Raw genomic sequence first — 22,979 nt, 5'->3', positions numbered from 1 at the left:
CAACTTGCAGTGCAAAGAGGAGCGATCCATTTTCCACTAGAATGACAGCAATAGTGCCAGCAATCAATGGCTCAGTATGTTAACAGAACTCTTGGATTTACACATCAGTTTTCTCAATATAGTAGCGAAGTAGCGAGTAGCGAACAGGAGTAGCGTAGCGAGCTACTTTTAGGAAAATGTAGCTGTAGCTGTAGCGAAGCTACATTTCGGAAGAGTAGATGTAGCTGTAGCAAAGCTACTTTTAAAATGTAGCGTTCTGATCACCGTGTTTTTGTCACATTAGTTGTGTTTATAGAAAATACAAATAGTGTCTAAATGAATTTATATTATATCAGATTTGTCGAGCACAGAAGGACCTGTCCCAGAGTTCTTCATGACAGCTTTGAAAAACATGCGATTTTTGTTAACACCGAGATCTGTTCATTTCGACTATGTATTATAAGTTTGAAAAGAAATAAACATTTTGAAACAATAATGTAATAAAGAAGAAGGATTTGATTTGATTTTTGATTTAGTTTATTTTACTTCGCGTTTTGTGCCTCTTGGCTAATTTGCGAAGATGGGGATGAGTGATGAAATGAAATTGATGAATGGACATTCACAAACAACCAAGCCCGACCGGGATTTGAACCCGGGACCCTTGGCATCGCAGCACGATGTGCTAACCACTCGGCCACAGGGTAGGGCTAAAAAAGAAGGAAAATGATAAACAGATCACTAGAAGTGTGTATATATCGATGTTACTTCTCTCTACACCAACATACCTCACTCCCATGGCCTCCGATCCATAGAATCCTTCCTCAACAACAGACCAAAACCCCACAACTCCAGCACTAATTTCCTGACCCATCTAGCTCACCTTTGAGGACAAGCACTATCTTCAAATCCGGGGCACAGCCATGGGTACCAGAATAGCCCCATCCTATGCCAACCTTTTCATGGGCAAACTTGAACAAGAGTTCCTTTCAGCTCTATCGAGTTCACCTGGGCCCACTCCACCAAACAAATCACCTTCCTGGTTGATGTGCACATGAAGGAAGGACATTTGGAAACCCCTATCCACATCAAACCTACCAACCATATGCAATACCTACATTTCTCCAGCTCCCATCCGTTCCACACCAAGAAAGCCATCCCATTCTCCCTGGCCCTCAACACCTCACCCACCTTCCGACAGAACTATAACCTCCGCCTACACCAAGCCTTGACCAACCGTGGATATCCTTCCACCCTGGTTACCAAACAAATATCCCGAGCTGCTTCATACACCTCCACCAAGAAACCTGCTACCAATCCCCCTGCACTTGTCACCCAATATCACCCCCACCTCAACAAATTCAGACACACACTACGTTTCCTCCTTCCCATCCTGCACAGTGATCCTGACACCAGAAATATCTTCCCCGACAAGCCCCAGAGTGGTTTACAAACACCCTCCCAATCTCCAAAACATCCTGGTCCACCACAATCCACCTACTCACAATCAACTCGCCCCCCACCCACAAATGCAACTGCACAAGGTGCAAACCTGCCCCACATTTGTCACTTCCCGCACCTTCCAGATCCACACTGCCATCGGCAAATGCACCCTCTATCCCAAAGGAACCTGCTACAGCTCTAACCTAATTTATATCCTCACCTGCAATATCTGTGGGAGCTAATACCTGGGGGAAACATCCACAGCCCTGAACCTCCGCATCAACAGCCACTGCTCCTCCACCCAAAACCTACACTTTGCTGTTACCATTTACACCAATCAACACAATATTCCCTTCAATGACTGCTTCCAGGTAGCGATTGTCCACTCCTTGCCCCAATCCATCAACACCTCAGTACGCAAAAGATGGGAGAGGGCCTACATATCAGCCATGAGTGCAACCACATCCCCTGGCCTGAACAAGGCCACCCAGTAATGTCCATCCCCCACACACACCTTCAGCAACATGCTTTAACTTCCCCTACACCTTTCACCACTCACAGTTTTTGACACGTGGCGAAGGAACAACATGATTTGTTCGTGTGTGACACTGTCTACCTTTTTCTTTCTGGACCTGGCAACACTGCAGGCCACGCTATCGCACTGTTCATGTAGCTCACTTCACAAGTCTTTTTTCTACTCCTGAAGATGTGACACGCCATAACGAAAGTTTGAAGTTTTTCTGCATCTGGTGAGTGTTTCCTCTCTCCTCTATAATTAAAATGTTGTGAAATATACATGAAAAGCAAGGGTGAGTAACAGTGGCGGCGACTGGGTTCCAAAACTGAGGGGGGGAGGCAAAAGTGGCAAAGTTCGACTCCCTTAATTGCCCCCACTGGTGAGTAATGCACTCATCTGCGACCAAAGACGTGACTCTTGGGTTAAGAATACTAAGAAACTGTACTGCCAATGAAAGAACAAGAAGCCTTATTAACAAAATAACTATTTTAGGTTGGTTTTACGAAGTTACAGTCATGACCACACATAAAGAAAGAGTTTAATGGGTCCAAAAATTATAACTGTATGTACAAAGAACCAGTACAAGACTAAAATGAAACCTATGTCATTCGGTACAGAGCTCAAAACTGTTTATTTGGCATTAATATGAAAATTACACGTACATGCACACATATACGCGCATGTACAGTATGCGGCAAAACAAACAGTACTGAAATCACATCATTGACAATGGTTTATTGTACAACATAATGAGACATAGAAAATGATGTGAAATGTGAAATGAAATGAGTTAGAGATTTACGTCTGTACATAATGTGTTCGAAATGTCCCCCGCCACTGCGCACACATTCCTCATAGCGTGCTTGTAGATTGAGGAACATGGGTTGCTGCAACGACACAAACAATGACCGAATCTTCTCTCGCAACTCTGGTATAGTGGACGGGGGGGTCATGTGATCGGAAAACGTCCTCTTTCAGCATACCCCATATGTAGGCATCAGGAGCCGTGAGATCAGGGCAGTGGGAAGGATAGGGGAAGTCCGTTCCATGGGAAATGAGGCGATTTCTAAACTCTTGTTGCAGAAGGGCAATTGAGGTCCCCCAGTGTGCGCATTAGCTCCGTCTTGTTGCATTCATTGTTGTTGTAGCGGCAGATTTCTTGCGCGGCAAAAAGCACGCAAATCACGCAAGAATGACTCAATAATCAAGTGTCTGTATCGTCCCTGGTTCACAGTTTGTGGATTCACGTGTTCATCCTCCACGAAATACGGGCCCAATATTCCATGTCCCGACACTGCACACCAAATCGTAACCCGCGCACTATGCAATGATTTCTCAATGATTACATCTGGCCGTTCAAACCCGAGAAAACGAGTTGTTTGTCGGTTGATGTACCCATCAAGGTGCACACAACACTGATCCAGTACGACGGAACTTCTCGATGACGGACAAGATTATTGTGTTGCATGGAACCGCCTTGTTGAATCGTTCCACGAACCGAGTTTTCACAACCTTCACGCTCGGTCCATTCTGACGCCCAACACCTTATGAGCGGAAGTAGTGCTCGACAATAAACACCTTCTCCTCTGTCGTGAGTCCCATTCTCCTCGCGCGAACTGCACACAACGCTAGTCCACACCCAACTGGACACGCAGGCACCGCTGCTGGCTGAAACCACTTTGCACCTGCGCGCACTCTGTCCGTGACTTTCGGTACTGTTTGTTTTGCCGCATACTGTACATGTATATAAATTGATTCAAATGTGAAAAATAAATAATTAATATGAGTTCCCTATAAGTGCAATTTGTCATAATTTAGGATTCTATGCAACTAAATATACTGGAATATGATATGAAATTATATAAAAACTGAGGCTCTGCTAAATAGAAAAAAAAAACACCTAAACATTACATATTGCTAAAACAAACAATAATTTAAAAATTCTTACCGAGTTTGATTTTCGGAGACTGTGCTAAAAAACATCCCTCCTGCAAACAGTTCTCGTGCATGGGTTGAACACCAAACTGTAAAGTTCCTTCTGAAATATCACAATCGCAGGAATACTCTAAAAACATTTCTCCACGATGTCCAGGATCTTCTATTACTTCAGTCGTCATCAGGCCCTTATTTATCCAAACTGAAACATTGTACTTCTGGATTCCAAACTTTGCTGGTGCTCTTGCAAATCTAAGTTTAAGCGGAAGAGTTGATTTGTCTACGTACATGAACGTTTCCCATTCGTTCATCTTGGTAGAAGCAGGATCTGAAAGTAGAATGAGATATTAAATACTCGAAAATTATTGATGGATGAAGTTTTCTTCTATATTATGTAAAATCATGGATGGATTAAAGGGAAGGGTGTGATACAAAGATATCCAATAACAACAAATGTGAAATGGACATAGATTGATTATGAGCATTGAGGTGAGGCCGAAAGTTAGCTCTGTAGCTCAGAAGAGCAAACACTCAAGGTTCACTCCCTGTTTGAGCCACAAGTTTCATGTAACTTCCCTCGATGGTTACCTTCACAGTTTAAAATTCCTCATAAAAATTATTAAAATTTAATAATTTTAATCATCTTTATTTTGGGGTATTTTAATAAGTGTATGACTTAAATTATTAACATTTAATAATTTTTATTGTACATAAAACCAAGATCGACATCTGAGGATTTCAGTACCAAAAACTACGCACATTTCGGGATCAAAAGTGGCATATAAAGTGGAATTCCAGTTTCAAAATGGTGAATAAAATCCCAAATTTGATTTGAAAACTAGACTTATTGCACAAAATAAACATTTCCTTTCTAATAACACATTTACAGGGTGACAATTAATGAACTATATGAAATAAAACCATCATCATTTCTGAACGGTTCGTGTGATGACGTCCAAACTGCGTGGCTGGCCACAGGGCATGATGGAAATTCGTGTGCGTATTTGCACGCAACGTGTTGATGTCGGCCATTTGCAAGTGAAAATGTCATGGTCAGGAGTATTTTGGGGAGCGCATTCTGGCTCTGGGGTACCCAAAGGCTACTGGAAGGGGACTCGCTTGGCCGCCATATTCCCCGGATCGGAATAAATGTGACTCATTTTTGTGGGGCTATGTTAAGGACAAGGTGTACAGAAATAACCCCAAAACCATTGCCGAGCTGAAAACTGACATTCAGGAGGTCATCGATGTTTCGACACTTCAGCGGGTCATGCAGAATTTTGCTGTTCGTCTGCCCCACATCATCGCCAGAGATGGCAGACATATCGAACGTGTCATAACCTAAATCCGAATGTCTGTAGTGCCGTTTACATGTGCAATACAGTTTGTGTACTACGTGGTCTGTCATTAATTTCCATTTTATATAGTTCATTAATTGCCACCCTGTATATAGAATTCCTCTACAAGAGTCCATTTTTATTTCTCACATATTTACAGTAGAACTTATCAATATTCCATTATTTTGTATAACTTGCAGAATAATTCAGCCTTCAGAAAATGTTATGTCGGTCAATAAACTAAATTTATTTATTTTGGACTTTGGACTTCATTTAGCATCATTTCGTGATAAAACATGGTAGCAAAATTAATGTTCTTCATACCTATGCAAAATGTACATTTGCATGTTATTTCGCATTTCATGTTTGCATCAAAAACAAAATATGCACTGCACCTCTCTATCAATCAGAATCAAGTAGAAACAGTTTTTGAAACTAGGCAACCATCAACACAAGGGGATCCAGCCTTCTTAATTATGTTTAAAAAATATGCATAGTGCAGCCACTTGCACTTTCAGTGAATTTAACATAAGATACAGAAAAAATAAAGAATTGCAAAGTGTTATTAAGGTAAACGTCCCTAAGTTCGACAGGTTAAGGAAAATTTTTGCAGTTAATTGCTTGTAGTGGCTTTCGTATTTCATAAATGCGAGTATTTTTTTTTTTGCCTGAAAGTTTAAAGATACTACTTTAACCCAAAAAGTATTTTGCATTCCAACAGTTATGTTACATAATTATTAAAAAATCAAAAAGTGAATCCTACAATATGTCCCTAAGTTCGACACCCTGTCCTTAATTTTGACAGTTTGTGTACCGAAATTCGACACCCCCTTATATCTCAACATCAGACACTAAATATGCAGATGTTAATAATACCAATAACTGCACATGTCCTTCTATTGGCATTTCATTATATTCAACTAAATTTACAGATTTATCAGGGCATGAACTGAACAAAAAAAGATTTGTTGTTAACCCCCCTCTTTTATGCTCAACAAAATTTAAAATATTAACATGAATTACTTACCATGCCAAAGGCTAGGTACATCAAAGCAAATAAAACACTGAAAATGTTGATTGTGTTTATATTACAACTTTGAAACATTGTTTTACAGGGTGATTCCCAATGGTGTATCAAAATCAAGGAAAAAATTTTGAGGACTAACTATAACATTTACTTAGCCAAGCCTAGATGCTAAGGAACAATTGCTGTTGGTATCTGTGATATTGATAACATTATATATAACACTAATAATTAATTAACATAAATTTTAAACAAATGCAAAACAACTTTCTGTCTGAAGTTAGGTGTGAGTCCTCAAAATCAAAGACCTAACTCTTAAGACATTTACTTTTTTTCTTGAAAACATATCTGACCCTTTCCCCCTTCATTACCAAATCTGGCAACTCAACAGGACCAATAATTTGAGGGTCTGATATGAATGAAACATTACTTTCATTGGTGACAAATTCCTTCTTGGCCACATCCACACTCTTAAGTCCAATCACTTTTATTACATTTTCCAGGATCTCCTGAACAACACAGAGGTAAGTAAATTTTGATGCATTTCTTTTCCCCCCTAAAAAATCCACAAAAATGAAATCACCTTTTACATCACTTTCATTGACAATCTCTAATGTCATTTCATCTGACTCCTCCTCTTGCCAGTGAGAATCACTTTTTTTTCAATGACAGTGCACTTTCATCTGAAGATTCTGAGTCACTCACATCAACCCATTTCTTTCCATTTTTGCCTAAACTCTTTGTCTTCAAGTTCTGTGCAGCAAGTTTCTTCAGCTCTCTAGCTCTTTCGTCTCATCTGCTTGATGCTTTTTCTCCTCCTTTGTTAGCAGTGGTAGCGTTATCGCCTTGTAATCATGGGGTCCCGGGTTCGATCCCCGATGCAGGCACATAGTGGTTTGGATCCCACTTTAAGCTGTAGGTCCAGTCCCGATTAGCCTTACTGTGCATAAAGTGGACTTAAAACACGAAATCAATCCTCCTCCTTTGTATAGTATTTGATCATTTAAGGAGATGTAATCACAGCAGGCAGTCTTTCTCTTTCCTTTCTTGGAAGTTTTTGGACTTGGCCAAATGAAGCTAAAGTAAGGAACAAATTAGGTTGAGTTTAATGTAAATTAGTTATCAAGCGGCTCCGGTGTACAACCTTTGTTCCTCGATGTTTCTCCATTGTAAATGGCTAGAACTTATCGAAAATTGTTCGTTTTTGTACCAGAAATGCAAAAACAATCACTTAAAGTGAAAATGACGTGTAGGATTGAGATTTCCAGAGCTTTGGGAAATTTTGAACATTTCCCACCCCGACCCAAAAAAATCTATCCCACACACTCCTACATTTTTCACAAAATCGTAGAACAATAAAAATCGTGTACTGTATGAGGCCAAATTTAAGTTCTGTGTAATATTTATCATTAATCAGGCAAATTTTGCAACATTTTCACAGAATTGTTAAGAACATTAAAAAATCGTACACAAGACAAAATTTTCATCATTCGGCTATTTAATTTGCATGGAGTTTTAGTTCAGTTTATCACGTTAAGCCAATATAAACACTTAATTATAAGGTGACATTTTTTGGTATTATTATTGCAATTTTGTATAGTTCAGGTCCATCACATTTAGTGACGCAGGAAGAACGAGTGATTTCATGGAAATAGCAATGACATGAGAGAAAAAGTATGCAAAAAGCCCAGAAATTACGTTTCAGGGAATGTCCCAAAATTCGACATGCACGGCACCAAACTTCAACACCCCCCTGTCGGATTAATGTTGCAATTGCCGTAGGGCAATGAAACTGGTATTTTCATGAATGGTAAACAACATGCCTTTCAATGCACATCAAAACCCAACATTGTGTATTTTCGAATAAATTTCGACACTTGTCGAAATTTGGTGCACCATCCATTTTTGTGCTCATATGTTCGACACCCCCCTTATTTTGTTACGTGAACAACCTTTGTCTGCCGCAACAGACTAGGAAGCTCAGAAAACAGCTCTCAAACAATAATAAAGTATTGAAATTTGTTTTGAAACAACACAAAACTGGTAAAAACCTTACGTAGAAAATTTACCTTCTTATGAAATCCACTAAAAATTAGTCGATTTTTCGCAGTTAGCAAATAGTGCCATCATAATTTCTCCCGCGCTGCTGCTATGTCTCATCTGGTGCAACTGCCCTTTTCACGACGTGGGGTAAACCTGTACACTGTCGCATGATACATGCACGATTTTCTGCATTGCATAATTTCCTTACCTTTTACGATTTTTCAAATACCCTGTCGAACTTAGGCACATTGTCGAAATTGGGCCGTTTACTTTAGATTAAAAGGGAAGAGATTTGAATACATTACTAGCTGCAGATTGCTTCTTCCCAGTACCAACCTTGGATCTACCATTAGTGAGGTTGTCCATTGGTACTTTTTGACAACTACCCCACTGTTTACAAATGCAATCTATCTAGGGTAACCGAAATCACTTTAAGGGGAAAGTAGGACTTCCTATTCCAAAATGAAAGACAGAAGTAATTCGCAGTAAATAATACACATTACTGGAACATGTTAGTAAATAATGTAAAAATTGACATGTTTCAGTTTTAAGAAATGATTTTTTTAAAATTTCTTTCATACAAAATTCCCAAACTTGTAATTAATAATAAACAATACATTTCTTACCACACATGTTTTCAGTCATATTTCTCGAAGGAGCCAATTTTTCTTAAAATTTCAAATTTAGTCAAAATATACTTATGGAATTCTGAACTCTTTGAAATTATACTGAATCAGAACCAGTTCCAAAGCTTTTACAGACTGTGAGAAATGTCTTTATTTCATTACTACATTGTGATGACCAGTAGCGTACGCAGGATTTCATCAAGGGGGGTGTTATTTCTAAAACTTTTTTTCCAAATTCACATTGCCATTGTTTTATTATACTTTCATTAAATAATAATAATCACAATTAATTAATAATACTTATAATTAATTAATTAGCTGAATTAATACTACTAATACCACTATTAAGTAGTAGAGATTACATAAATATAGTATTTATGAAAACAATAGAACGAAATTACTTTCTAGTCATTCGATTTTTAGCAAATCCTGGGAGCATTTTTTTGTTTCTTTGTTACGAAATAATTGTCTGGTCAACGAGGTGAGACATTTCAAGGGTGAAGAAGATCCATAAATACAAGAAAATATATTACAATAAATTGAAATAATCAAAGTATGGAACTCATCCAAGGAGCTGCGGTGATCTGGTCGGTAGAGCGTCTGACAAGTGATATCACGTGGGAGATCCGGATTCGATTCCCGAAATTGGTTGGAATTTTTCCGACTTTTTCCCCGCATAAATGTCCCCGATAATTCACATCTGGATTAACTCGCTGTTCTTACCAACAAAACATTTTACAATAGTTAATCTTATTGTCGTTTGAATAATTGTCTAGTCAACAAGGTGAGACGTTTTAAAGAGATACATTCAAACGTGCTGCAGTAAACAATATAATGGGAAGGCGAATTCGTGACTGTATTCTTGTCCGCCTAGCCTTTGTCTATACATAAGCCTCTTACAACGTACCAATAACTTTATTTAGTTAATTCTCATTGTTCACACACAAAAAAATACATGTTCATTGAACACTGGCGTACGTAGAGGGGTGGCCGATGGTGTTCCAGCCCCTACCGAAATTTTGATAAAATCAGAATTTTCAAATAAAAATCCGTTAAGAACTTTAAAAAATCAAAATGTGTAAATGCGAAACCTCTTTTAAAGTGAATCCCGATTACCATTTTTGTCTTTGAATACAATTTTAATAGACTGAAAAGCTCCAAAAATACGAAATATTTTATTATGCATCCTGCCCTCCAAAATGAAGCCATGTGCTATCCACATTTACTATTCCAGCCCCTCCCGTAAGAAAAAAAACCTGTGTACGCCAGTGTATTGAACATTGTTGCAACTGAGATACAAAACAACTTTTTTCTCCTTTAAATCATAGTTACCCTAACGTAACCTCAGAAACTCGTGTTTATTTTCAAGGCATCACTCTGAAAGACGCGTGTGTTTGGAATGCTGTGCTTTTCTCCATGCTACATGGAAATAATAATTCAAATTATTATTATTATTATTATTAGTAGTAGTAGTAGTAGTAGAAGCAGTAATAGTAATATTATTGTCCCAGATCTTTGACTGTGAAAAATTGGCAATTTAATTTTTTTTCCACAGCATTTTTCATAATATTTCACAAGCTCAAGGGGGGGGGTTTAAACCCCGTAACCCCCCCCCTTGCGTACGCCACTGGTGATGACATTAATGAAAATACTGTTTGCTTTATTACCTGGAGTGGCAAACAAATATTCAGCACAATTTGAAAAAATATGAAACATAATGTCCTTAAGATAACTTCAAATAGTTCCAGAAGTTTCATTTGAGTGGCTTATGGTTCAATAACTTTGTTCTGGCAACACTTTTTCTGCAGTGTCTGAAAAAAATTAATTTCATTGTTTGTATTGGGTGTATGTGATGTCTCCTGTGATTGATCTCTTTTCGACCAAAGCACATATTTTCTTACTTCAAATTATGTGATTCTCAAAATGTAGGACATTTGAAATTTTTTTTTCAAATTCCTCCCGCATGCTGAACATTAGGCTAAAACGTAGGACATGTCCGGGAAAAAGAGGACATCTAGTTACCTAAATCTACCAGTACTCCCCCCCTCCCCCATCCCTTTTTCTGCACTAATGATGCAGAAATACAAAAGCTAGATTACACACGAAAAGCAAAATGAACTCACCTATTCTTGTGTGGACGGGTACATTGAAGATGTACTTGTGTGCCTCTCTTCTATACGAGTTGTCAGCTACAGATTCGAAAATGTACGCTTTCCCCTCGTACTTTTCGTATGACCACATGCAGTCGAAAAACAGCTCCATCGATGAAGGAATCTTCAGATCGCTAGAAAGGGTGAATTCTCTGCACATTTTAGTTGTTATGTGGTAGTCATTTTGTCGGAATCTCATTCGAAGATCTAGAATATGAAAGAGTATAACAGAATGTATACAGTGGAACCCCAGTTTTATATTTTCCTGCATTTTAAGTTCTTTCAACTTGGTTGAATGAAAAATGTAAAAACAAGGTTCCACTGTAATTTTACATTCAACATTTTTACCAACTACCAGCGGCGGCTCAAAGGGTAGAGCTGCCGTGCCATGGCCCTACCCTCAGAAGAAATGCATACCTCGCGAAGTATTGTTAAATGAATACATTGATAGTTTACAGACAAGGAGATTCGAATCTTGAAATCGGTCATGCTGACGTGACGACCACCCCAACCTCCTCACTGCATCGCCAGCTGTTTCGTTCGTACCCTCGTGAGGCAACAGTCCGTGCCGCCCAAGAGCTGACCCAACCCATGGACCTAACCAAGTTGACACACGTGCAGGGTTGAAGAAGTCTCCGCGAGGAACATTTCCACCATGAGCTGAGAACAAAGTGACAGGGGGCGATGTTAGCCCATAAGAAACCGTGCCCATCTGGCACGGTGGGGGAACTTTCGCAGTGTTGACACAGTTGCCACCTTCAGAGAAAAGTTGCTAAATACGACTGATTTGTAAGACCCGTTGGGGAAGTAATTTCTGCCTACTTTTGGAAAAATGAATCTAGTATTTTTCCAAAGTTAAATGAACATTTTTGATAATAGATAGATGCACCAAGAGGGCCATCTAAAAAATCCTATGATGATGCGAATTTCCTTTGGCACTTCGACAATTTATTTTCATAACAAAGATATTTTCGACATCCAGTTAGAATATGTGTGCATGGAGGAGGAAAAGGTGATAGGATTTGTTTTTCCTTACCTCTTGTAATTGTTATATTTTTAGGGAAGTGTCCTGTAGTGTATAAAGATAGATTAGTGAGTAAAGATGAATCAGATTAGTACGTTATTACTTAAACACACGTTGTTTTCCACGTTACCAAACGAGGATAAACATCTTGGCCACTCGCACAACCTCAAGGAGGGGGCGGTGGGGGCATTGCGGAGGCTTTTTTTTTCGATTTCTTGATCACGTTGGCACTACCCATCATAGTTGCCACTGCCAACTACCACTTGTAAAGTTGAAATTTAAGAACACAGCTGAGGAGAAGGAATTAATAATGGAATGCTTAGACAAAGTTGATTGATTGATTGAATCTGAAATGGTGCGCGTGTCAGCATTTTGGCTTTTTTGCACCCATTACATTATACGGGGTCCAACCCCTTACCATAAGTAAAATATAACAACAACTATAATGTGGAAGGACTAAAATATTCTTACTTGGGTTAAAAGCTGAGGCTGTAAAGGGACACTCAGCATGCATAATGACAAAACATAGGACAACACACACACAGCTCTACAAAGGATTATACTGGCTGTAGGTCCAGATTCCAGAGCCTCATTAGTTTGCAAAATGCAATCCAGAGTGTACTATGTGGAAGTGAGGTTGACATTTGGGTGCATGGCGTAAAAGGGTCACCCCTTATCCCCCTCCCCTTAGACAAGGGATTACCAGCATGTCGATCATGAACTACTGATGTAGGATGTCTTCAGAATTATGAAAATCTATTTCCCTGACTATCCATGATTTTCCCTGACCTCACACAGTTTTGTGTGAGTCTTTCAATAAATATGCCATGATCACATAATTGCTTTGTTTGTTTAAGTGCTCACCAGGCCCGTAACTAGAATTGATCTCCAGGGGGGAGCTCGCAGGTTATCAGTAGGGGCTTTGTAAACCAAGTCCATTTTTCCAAAGTTTAACAGTATTAAATTAAGGCAAATTGTGGGGGGGGGTGTCATTAAGTTATATAAAGTTTAGAAATATCATACAAATACTACATTTTTTCTATATCTTTTAAAATATCACTTGAAGTGTTGTTAATTGAATGCTACTGAAATCGTCCCTTACTACACACTCCATACTATTTATGATGATACGTACGTATTTATATCACACAAGAAAAAATGGACACTAGTGCCTAGCGTACATTCCAAACCATGTTGAAGCAATTAAATTCACCTTCCTTCCCAAAAAAATTGGGAGCTGTTGACCTTTGACGCAGATATGGAGGGAATTTTCATGATGATGTCAAAGTCACAGATTTCAGTCTAAACGGGAGGTCGCAACAGAGGCAGCAAAGGTACAGAAAAAGAAGCTCCCCTACGAAGGATCTTTCTAAAGACTAGAGAAGAGAATCTTCTAAATACTCGCCGCTTCTGTTCATGCTGTTCGAATTTACCCTTCACCAAAGTTGTGAGCAAAATAATATCTGCTGTCTACATTTTCACTCTGAACTGCAAACAAATTATACAAAACAGTTTTACCTAATGTCAAGGGGGCTGAGCCCCCCTGGCCCCTGCCTGGTTATGGGCCTGGTGCTCACACAGACGATTAACCGTAGAACACAAAACGGTCATAAATTTTACGAAACAACACAGACAACGTAGTTGTCCGGAGTAAGCGGCACTTGCATTTGCATCCATGCCCTAGTACCTTCCTAGCTTCCTACAACGAGGTCTGTAACAGTCGGGCAATCACCTACACTATTTGTGGGTGTCTGTGTGGGAATGTGCATCGTAATTTTTATTAGGGTTTTTTGACAACGTAACTTTCTTCTGTGGGATGTGAACTAAGGTTCGTGTTTGTTTTTGTTCTAAAGAATAATCTTATGTGTTCGGTGAAAGGAAGATAAGTTGAACCATGGGAGAGATAAATGTAAGGAACAACAAATTGCTAGGATTAGAAAATTGCTAGAAGAATCATACCTAAGTGATGATTATGATGTGACAGGAAATGATGAAGAAAGTCATGGTCAACCTGATTGTGTTGAAGAATATATAGAACAGTGAACAAACTAATGCTGATCTTGATTGCAAAGAAAAATCATCCGACACAGAGTCTGAATGCAATTCGCCTCCTGAAAGGAGAATTCAGGGAATAAAAAAGAAAGTACCAGATAAAACTCTTTGCAGCTGATGTCCCTCCTGTCGCAGATCTATCCTTCACCATTCAGCCCCATGCAGCACCGCCTATGGCCATTGCTAATGTACATGTTGTTGTCCAGACCAGTGGCAAATTCTGAAAATCTGACCTGGTTTACTGCAACAATTCTTATATATTGTATCTATATTATATATTAATTAGATATTATAGAAATAAAACACCAATGCACATGGTTGACATCAAACTGAAAAAAATCTGGAAAATTGCTTCTACCATCAAAGCTATGGATGTTGGATGGGCCAAATTTGCAGGGAAACATGACATGAGACAACTCTTCGAGGACATATAATCCTAGCTTCCCATTTATTTATTTTTAAAAAAAGAAAAATATGCAAAATTTTAGAAAATCATAATTTAAATATAATATGGTATGATCTTTCACAATTAGGTATAATTAGGTATTCTATCCATACTAGAAATACTGACATTGTTTGTATGTATGCCTACACAGTGCATAAAGAAATTAGTAATTGTAAAAGTATCTTACTTTTCCATTTGATATCCTTGAATGTCACATTAAACACACTCTGCATCTGCATGCCATGAAAATAATAATATGGAACAAGATTTATAACACCCAATTCCTGTCCAATAGAATTTCCGTTGAAATCCATTTCCTCACATTCTGTAAAGAAATACAAACTTTTGATGAGAGTAATATAAAAACATGAACTTTCACATATTTAAAATGAATGATATTCAATTTTATGTCATCACACAGTGTACCTTTTAGCTTCAATAGTAACACAGCATATTGAATCATACAGCCTTTAGTAGATTTCTATGCCTGCTTCAAGAATAAAATTGAGCATCCCCTTACCCATCTCGGGAAACTTTTATTTCCATAAGAATTTTATTTAAGAGGAGTAGCCGCCTGGGTGGCCCCAAAGCAGGCCACCATCAGGTGCCCCAAGGGCAGAATTAAAGTCTCTGCGATTAAGAAAGGTTTTCATCATTCTAGACTGAAAAAATTCTCACAAGTTTAATTACTAACTGTTTTCAAAATGTTACATAATTTTTACATGAGACTTTTCAGTGTCCTATATTATTTACACCATCCACGGTCATCACTATTAGAAATCTAAGGGAGGTTAAATAAGGGCTTATAAACAGGATGAGGATTGATAGGCACTAAAAACTCTCTAAATAAGCAGGCAAATAAGAACAAAATAGGTACTAATCGTTCTGCACATCGCCCTACGATGCCAGGGGTCCGTGGTTGGATACCTGGCTTGGGCATGGATGTCTGTAATCTATATTGATTTAATAAGGTGCAAATAATTTCACGGGATGCCAATGCATTCTCTCCTTTACAACTTTTGTGCCTCCCAGATGGTGTAGTGGTAACATCGTCGCCTTGTGATCAAGGGTTTCCATGCCCAGTGGTTCGGATCCAACTTTCAACTGTAGGTCCAGTCCCAATTAGCCTTAATGTGCATAAAGTGGACTTAAAACACCAACTCAATCAATCAATGAATACCACTCAGAAATGTCACGAGACTGTTTTTAAACATAAACGCCTACATTATCTTGCCAAGGAACAAGAAAAGATATTTTATGGCAAATCGTTAGCCTATTAATTGCATGATATTTAAAACAAATCTCCGGGATCAGCCCACAAATTTCCTAAAACCGTGCCAAAAATGAGTGGATGCACGAGGACAACATTTCCAACATCCTCTGTGACAATTAACGTGCTTATTTTGAATGTAATTGTAACTATAATTCTGAGAACTTGAAGTCATTTCGAAGCTAGCGGCTTCCATAGCGGAGATATCGCAAGCGATTTGACGGGAGTTGGTGTCCGTGCAGCTGCCAAACGTGCCGCTGTCAGGTGCAAATCAACAATAATTTTTAAAAAAACACTCAAAATGTGTTTAGTGTGAATCTTTGTCTCAAGACCCTGTTAGAGGGTGGAAACGTTATTTTACAATAAATTCTGCCTTGGTCATTATTTTTAGTGTTTTATTATACGTTGAAATAAGGCTTAATAGTGTTAACAATTTTGCAGAAACACTTGGTTCTTGAGTGGATCATGCAGAAAAATTACACTAACTTTACTTGAAAACCATCAATTTCATATAAAATTAAGTACAAGACACATTAAAATTCATATTTTCATTACTATTATCACAAATGACATAATAGAGAGCGAGATCTTTTCCTGCTTGGGAAGAGTGGAAGATTTAGTTGGTTGGAAAGAAAATGTAGAGATGGGGAAGTTTCCTGGATTTCGACCTTCAATTCCAACACTGGAGACATCATTACATTTGAAGAACAGCAATACTGCAGTCAGTAGTATGTCCAAGGGGGAAGTGGGGGGGGGGGGTTAGTTGGTGTTATAACCTCTTCGGGCAAGTATTTCCAAAAAGAACGTCAAAGGCAAGAAATGATTGCAAAATGAGGACAGACTACTGAAAAAGTAAACATGGGAAATTCCACGAAAAGTGGTCCTATTCCATGTAAATAAATTAATTAATTAATCTGAAAATTATTAAGTCTTTTAATTTCAATAAGGTTTAAATGTTCGTAAATGCACATAATATGCATATTTCACCAACAAATATTTTTAGAATATGTAGCCTATATGCTTCACAGACAAATTAAGTCAAATCTTTCTGCATTTTTAAAGCAGCACACACAGTTCCGTTAATGCTTGTCATGCATTCAGGCTATGTAATTGTATTACTTCTTTTTTTCATTTGTTAGCAGACACCACAAGTACTTTACAATTCTATGAAATCAGTGCATTATGACTATTTTAATCTGATCTCATGTCTAGAACCTTACATTTGTGTGTGAAAATCTCACACGTAACGCTGGAATGCCCCATATAACCCCCAAAATCTGAGCAGTCACTGACTGCAGTGGGATACAGTGATGTCACAACAACTTACCTGTGCTGTTAGGATGATGATACAGCATCATACAATCATCTTTTACTGCATGTATATTTGAAAGCTGCAAAGAACAATGCATTAGTTACAGCACGAGAAATTGTATAAAGTATTTTGATCCATATTCATAGACAAGGTGGTTTGATTTAAATCAGGTTGATTAAAAACACAATTTAAACAAAGATTTAAAACATGATTTAAATGATTTAAATTGGGTGATTTTCTTTTAAATAATCACCGATTTAAAACACTTTAAAGAAATAATTTATAGAATAATGTACATAAGGAATTTGTAGATATCAGAATCACTTTTGGTGAAAGTATGAGGGCAAATCGAAAAGTCCTTGCCCCATTTTTTTTTTCCGGCCATAATAATAAACATGCAGGGAAAACAAAATATAGGAATTGTTCATACACTATTTTTCTACATAGTCACCACAGCGGTTCAGGCATTTGTCCCATTGCACCACTGGTTTGGAGATGCCCGTTGTATAATTCGGCCAGTTGATCGTGGAACCACCGCCGGACAGCGGTCTTTGCTTCGTCGTCGCAAATAAACCTCTATCCTGCCAGAAACTTCTTCAGTGGAACGAACATGTGGAAATCACTGGGGACAAGGTCTGGACTATATGGTGCATGCTCCAGAATCTCCCATTCGAATGACTGAAGTCTGTCGATGGTCCTGTTTGCCACATGAGGCCTGGCGTTATCGTGGAGGTATCCACATCGAGAATCCCTTGGCACTTAGGCACCCACCGACATGAAACCTTGCGATACCGCAAGGATTCGTGAACAATATCGTAGACACTTCCATAAGAAATGCCAAGCTCCTTGGAAATGTCCTTCAGATGCACATGCTGATCCACTTTCACCATTGCATCCACGTGAACAATGTTTTCCGTTGTGACACCCCGACCACTCATTGTCATGTATATCTTCTAGGCCATTTTCAAACTCTGAACACCACCACCCCACACTTCTTAAAGCAATACACTTGTCCCCATATGTCGGTTGCATTTCCCTATGGATCTCATTGGGTGTTTGTCCCTTGATCCATAGAAAATGAAACTTCGCTGCTTAGAAAATTAATAACACTTTGCTGCCAGTTTGCAAATACAGCTGTAGTACTCAACATGTGGACAGCTAGCTATCTTTGCAAACTGACAGCGGCACCGTACCGCAGAGCAGCCAAGAGTTAAAGCAGGACCATTCCAAGAAAAACCTAATGCACTCAATTTATTCCTCGGTTAGTGCCAGGGTACGCACACTGTCAAAATGGATCGCAAAGCAAAAGAGACAACTGAAACTGAACAAAAGCTGATTATTAAATTGCTTAATCAGTGTAAAAGTATACGGAAAAATTGCCAGGCTGGTCAAAAGACTCCAGTCCACCATTCAGATGATATTTGACCGCTTAGGAGACAGAAAAATGGTGAAGAACAAACACAGAAGTGGGAGACCACAGGTGCTCAATGTCCAGGACAAGCGTTTCATAGTGCGTAGGATCAAACTAAACCCCAAAACGAGTGCTCCAACGATAGCTACAGAACTTGGAAACTGAGGCATGAATGTATCTGCAAATACAGTGGGGACTGTATGCAAGAAAGAAGGATACCATGGTCGAGTACCTTATGAGAAATTTTGGGTTAATCCATCTAAGAAATTCCTGCATCTTGCTGCCAGCCACCAAAATAAATCACAATAGTTTTGGAAATGGGTTACATTTACCAATTTAAGGAAATATAGCTAACTTATTCGGATCGGATGGAAGACATATGGTGTGGAGAATGGAAAACACGGAACTCAATCCTAAGAACTTGTCACTTACTGACTTGTATGGGGCTGTATGAGTGCAGCTGTCGTCCGCAGTCTTCATTTCATAGTCAGCACAATGGAACACAGAATATATATTGACATACTGAAGAAGAACCTTGATACTAGTGCCAAGAAAATGGGTGTAGGTGGCATTTTGTGTTCCAGCAAGACAACGATCCAAAGGATATGGCTGCCAATACCAGAGTGTGGCTCCTGTACGTGAGGTAACAGCTCCACACACCTCCCCAATCAGCTGATATTAACCCTATTGAACACCTGTGGAGTATTCTTGAGGAGAAGAAGGTAAGGCAGAGGCAAATCTCCAAAATTTCGGATCTGCGGAAGGCTCTGCTGGGGACATGGGATTCTATCTTGCCAGCCCCCTCTTCAAACTTTATGGAATCGATGCCACGAAGACTTCAGGCAGTGATTAGTGCCAGAAGGGATATCCAACGAAATATTAGTTGAGATATGGGTCCTGATTCCTGTTTTGTTCTGTCCAATAAGATGGCTGTACGAATATTTTTGCAATTACAGAAAACAACTCTTTTCTTTCATGATTTTTGTCTGAGCTGTGTGTAATTTGTGTACTTCTTTTTGAGCTGATATTTATTTTAAAATATGTAAACTCCGGTAACAGTTTCATACATCAGAGACACATCTCTTCAATTTTACACAAGAAACTACGGTAAAAACTTACTATCCTTCGGACACCTCTAATTTTTTCGTTTCGTCAATTTTTGACATTCGTACTTACATATCTGCTTTGCGGACCATTCCTGAAGGTGTATCAACGTTGTTTTGATGAAATTTGAACTATGTTTCCTAACCTAACAGAACTAACCTAACCACGCACCAATGGTTCGTGGGCCTAGCGCCAATGGTTCGCAATTATTTCCAATTTCTAGATCCTGATACTAACACGACACCAAATTTTAACTATGTTTCCTAACCTAACAGAACTAACCTATCCACGCGCCAATGGTTCATGGGGCTAGCTATTCTCTGTCGGAGAATAAATTTTCAACGAACAACATGAATTTCAGCTATGAAACATTCCCACATCACACAAAACACTTTTCCGATGTTCGACAATGCTACAGGAACTTATTACGGTAAGTAGTTTCTTCTGTAAAAATAAATAAATGTGTCCGAAGGAAAGTAAACTAGTACTGAAACTACTTACTGAAATAAGTTTCTGAAAGGTTTACAACGTTCGTCGAGGTAATTTCTTTCATCTTGGAATATATTTGACCGGGAAATCATGTATTTTTCAAGATAAATATCTCACCGACGCATAATTACCATTGCTTTCATTTGCTTGCCCTACGAGAACTGGATGCTGCGTACGTTTGAAGACGTAAGCCCCTGTCAGTGTTTCAAACCCCCTTTTTTTTTACTATGCTTGCCTAACGTAACCAAACCTAACCTTATCGGAAATGGTTTGTGGGTCTATCTGTGAATGGTTCATGGGGCTATCCATGTATGGTTCATGGGGCTATCCGTCAGCTACCCAGTCTATCCATCAGCTACCTGTGCATGATGTACAATTTGCAAGAGTGACGAACACGATACTAGGTATTTTTTGGTGAAGGATGTTGGAAACACTGCATGCCCACTACGGTAGTCAAGATTTGCCCGCCATATTCTGTTATGGAAGCGAAAAAAGGAGTCAAAGAAATTACTCTCTATGTGAAAACTTGTTTTTTTTTTGTTTTTTTCGTGGAAAACGCATAATGGCACCTTGAACTATGTTCCGCAATACACATTTGGCAAGTACGAACCATGCGAAACACAAAATATCCGATTTTAATGTCTCTCCGATCTATGAAACTGGTACTGTAATCTCCTTTTCGGTACTGCTTTCGTGAAATTTGCTTCTTAGGTCATGCCGTTCAGTCGATATTACACTGCACTGCCTCGGTGTATGAATATTTTCTGCACTCACTGTATACTTATTTCATTATTCATCTTTCATTTTTGCCATCTTTTCCTTCCTTTGACGTTATTAGTATTATTATTATATTCAGGAATACTGGGCCAAATGGAGGGTTATGATCCCCACCGACCCCCCTTGAGAACGCCACTGCATACTGTTCACTTAGAAATTTGAGGTGCCTTCACCGTCAAATAATAATAAGTGGCTTGCCCTGGATTTTCGAAAGGAGGGGGATTACATACTTTTTTGTTATTAGTCAGTCCTCATTTTGTCATCTTTTCCCGTCTTTGACATTCTTTTATTAATGAATACTGAACCGAAGGGGGGTTATGAGCCGCACCAACACTGCTTGGGCACGCAAATCGCGTAAATCACATTTAATAAAAAAATTGAACGTAAAAGGCAGGAAAAGATGACAAAATTGGGGCGGACTTAAAAAATATATACATACACACATATATACATATATGTGTAACCCCCTCCCCCTTTCGACATTCCTGGCCGCGCCACTGTTGATTGCCGTCGTTCTACATACGGAAATTAGTCTTTGACCAGATAAAAACAAACATTCATTAGAGCACTCACCTGAAGCGCGCATGTAGTATCATGTGGTACACACAACTGGCTTTGATTAACGTAATGTGCATGCCCAACAATAACAGTAAAATAAAAACCAAATAAAGTGCACCAATAGTCTACTGTACGCATCCTAACCATCATATCGTAGAGGAAAACTGAGTCAGCGTCATGTTGAGATGTAGCGAGGTAACAGACGACCAGAACAACACGCAAGAAAAAGTAGTTATCAAATTTCCTGGAAGAGCGAGAAATTCCAGGTTGCCAGTGTTTGTTATTTATACAGTTTTATTGAACTGTAAGTCTTGGTTTAGTCACCTAATATATTTACGGTGTAAGATGCTCCAAAATTTAGATTATTTTTTAAATAAGCTTGCCTCTTTGCTTAATCCTCCAAGAGTGAATTTTAAAGTCGTAGCCCATTTAAGAAGAAAACCCTATCAACCGTTTTTATCACTATGATGCCTGGCAACTCTGTGTGCGGGGAGGATCTTGTGCAAAGAGGAAAACATCTTCCGAACAAGAAGTTTTAGGACGTTTTGTCAAGCATATTTAGTCAAAAGAATAATAAAAGCCAATCATTCATAAATGCATGCATGGGGACGAAATTTTATAGTTTAGACGCTAATTAAATAAAATACCACATCTTTACAAACATGCCATGTATACTTGTGGTTTTCCATCAGTTGGTCAAGGTCAAATGACTGGAGGAACGCATTACGTCATTCGTGTGGGTTTTACCAATCGCCAATCTGTACTGGCGTACGTAGCCAGGCATGGGTTCACTGGCCCCGAGTGCATTTTCGTAAACTCTCACATAGAAATATTTCCTACCTTCTTAGTGGCTTCTACAGCTGGTGACGTCACAAATAGGATGACTCCGGTGTGCGTATTGTCATCGGCTCGGAACGGGCGTTTAATTTAATTTATTTTGTTTGATTTTTGTTGTTTAGCGTCGCTTTTCTGCAACTTTTCGCTAATCGCGACGATGAGGGTGAGTGATAAATTGATGAAGGCACAACTGCCACTGCCAACAATTCCTGCTATTAGAATAAAAACCATGGGATTTGTTTTGGAGATCCTTAAAAATACGTTTCAGAAGGCGTTCGGCGACTAAAAAATATATCGTCGCTCCTTTGAAGCCATTCGATGCCCAGTGGAGGCACATTGCACGGTGGTTCGGCCCCACTTTAAACTGTAGGTTCAGTTCCGATTAGCCTACCTGTGCATAAAGTAAACTTAAAACACAACTCAGACAAACAAACAATCATTTCACGTCATATGCAAATTTGGATTGAATAAGACCTTATGGCGGAAAATGAATTCTTCCCTGGCGTCCCTCCAGGCAACTTTTACCTTTTCCCAGCAGCCGATGCTTGAAAGAAAACGTGAGAATTTTTAATGTTGTGTATAGAATTGTTTTTATCTGGATATGAACCAACAAGATTTTAAAACGGAACTTTTCAAAACAAATTAGTAA

At 38.8% G+C, this 22,979-nt stretch overlaps 1 protein-coding gene across 1 annotated transcript in view; it reads right to left on the bottom strand.

Moving 5' to 3' along the window:
* LOC145997387 (uncharacterized) overlaps window positions 1–21,690 on the bottom strand; it is a 35,538-nt gene extending 13,848 nt beyond the window's left edge. The window contains exons 1-5 of the mRNA XM_083134375.1: window positions 21,509–21,690; window positions 17,170–17,233; window positions 14,760–14,897; window positions 11,025–11,258; window positions 3,885–4,199 (exon numbers count right to left, since the gene is read on the bottom strand). Of these exons, the coding sequence (XP_082990501.1) occupies window positions 3,885–4,199; window positions 11,025–11,258; window positions 14,760–14,897; window positions 17,170–17,233; window positions 21,509–21,643 (886 nt within the window). The 5' untranslated portion in view covers window positions 21,644–21,690. The remainder of the gene's footprint in view (window positions 1–3,884; window positions 4,200–11,024; window positions 11,259–14,759; window positions 14,898–17,169; window positions 17,234–21,508) is intronic.
* Window positions 21,691–22,979: the final 1,289 nt, after the last annotated feature.

Source organism: Lepisma saccharinum, chromosome 13, assembly GCF_977018435.1.
Source record: "Lepisma saccharinum chromosome 13, izLepSacc3.1, whole genome shotgun sequence".
Taxonomy (NCBI): Eukaryota; Metazoa; Arthropoda; class Insecta; order Zygentoma; family Lepismatidae; genus Lepisma; species Lepisma saccharinum.
This window is presented reverse-complemented; position numbering and strand designations above follow the sequence as displayed.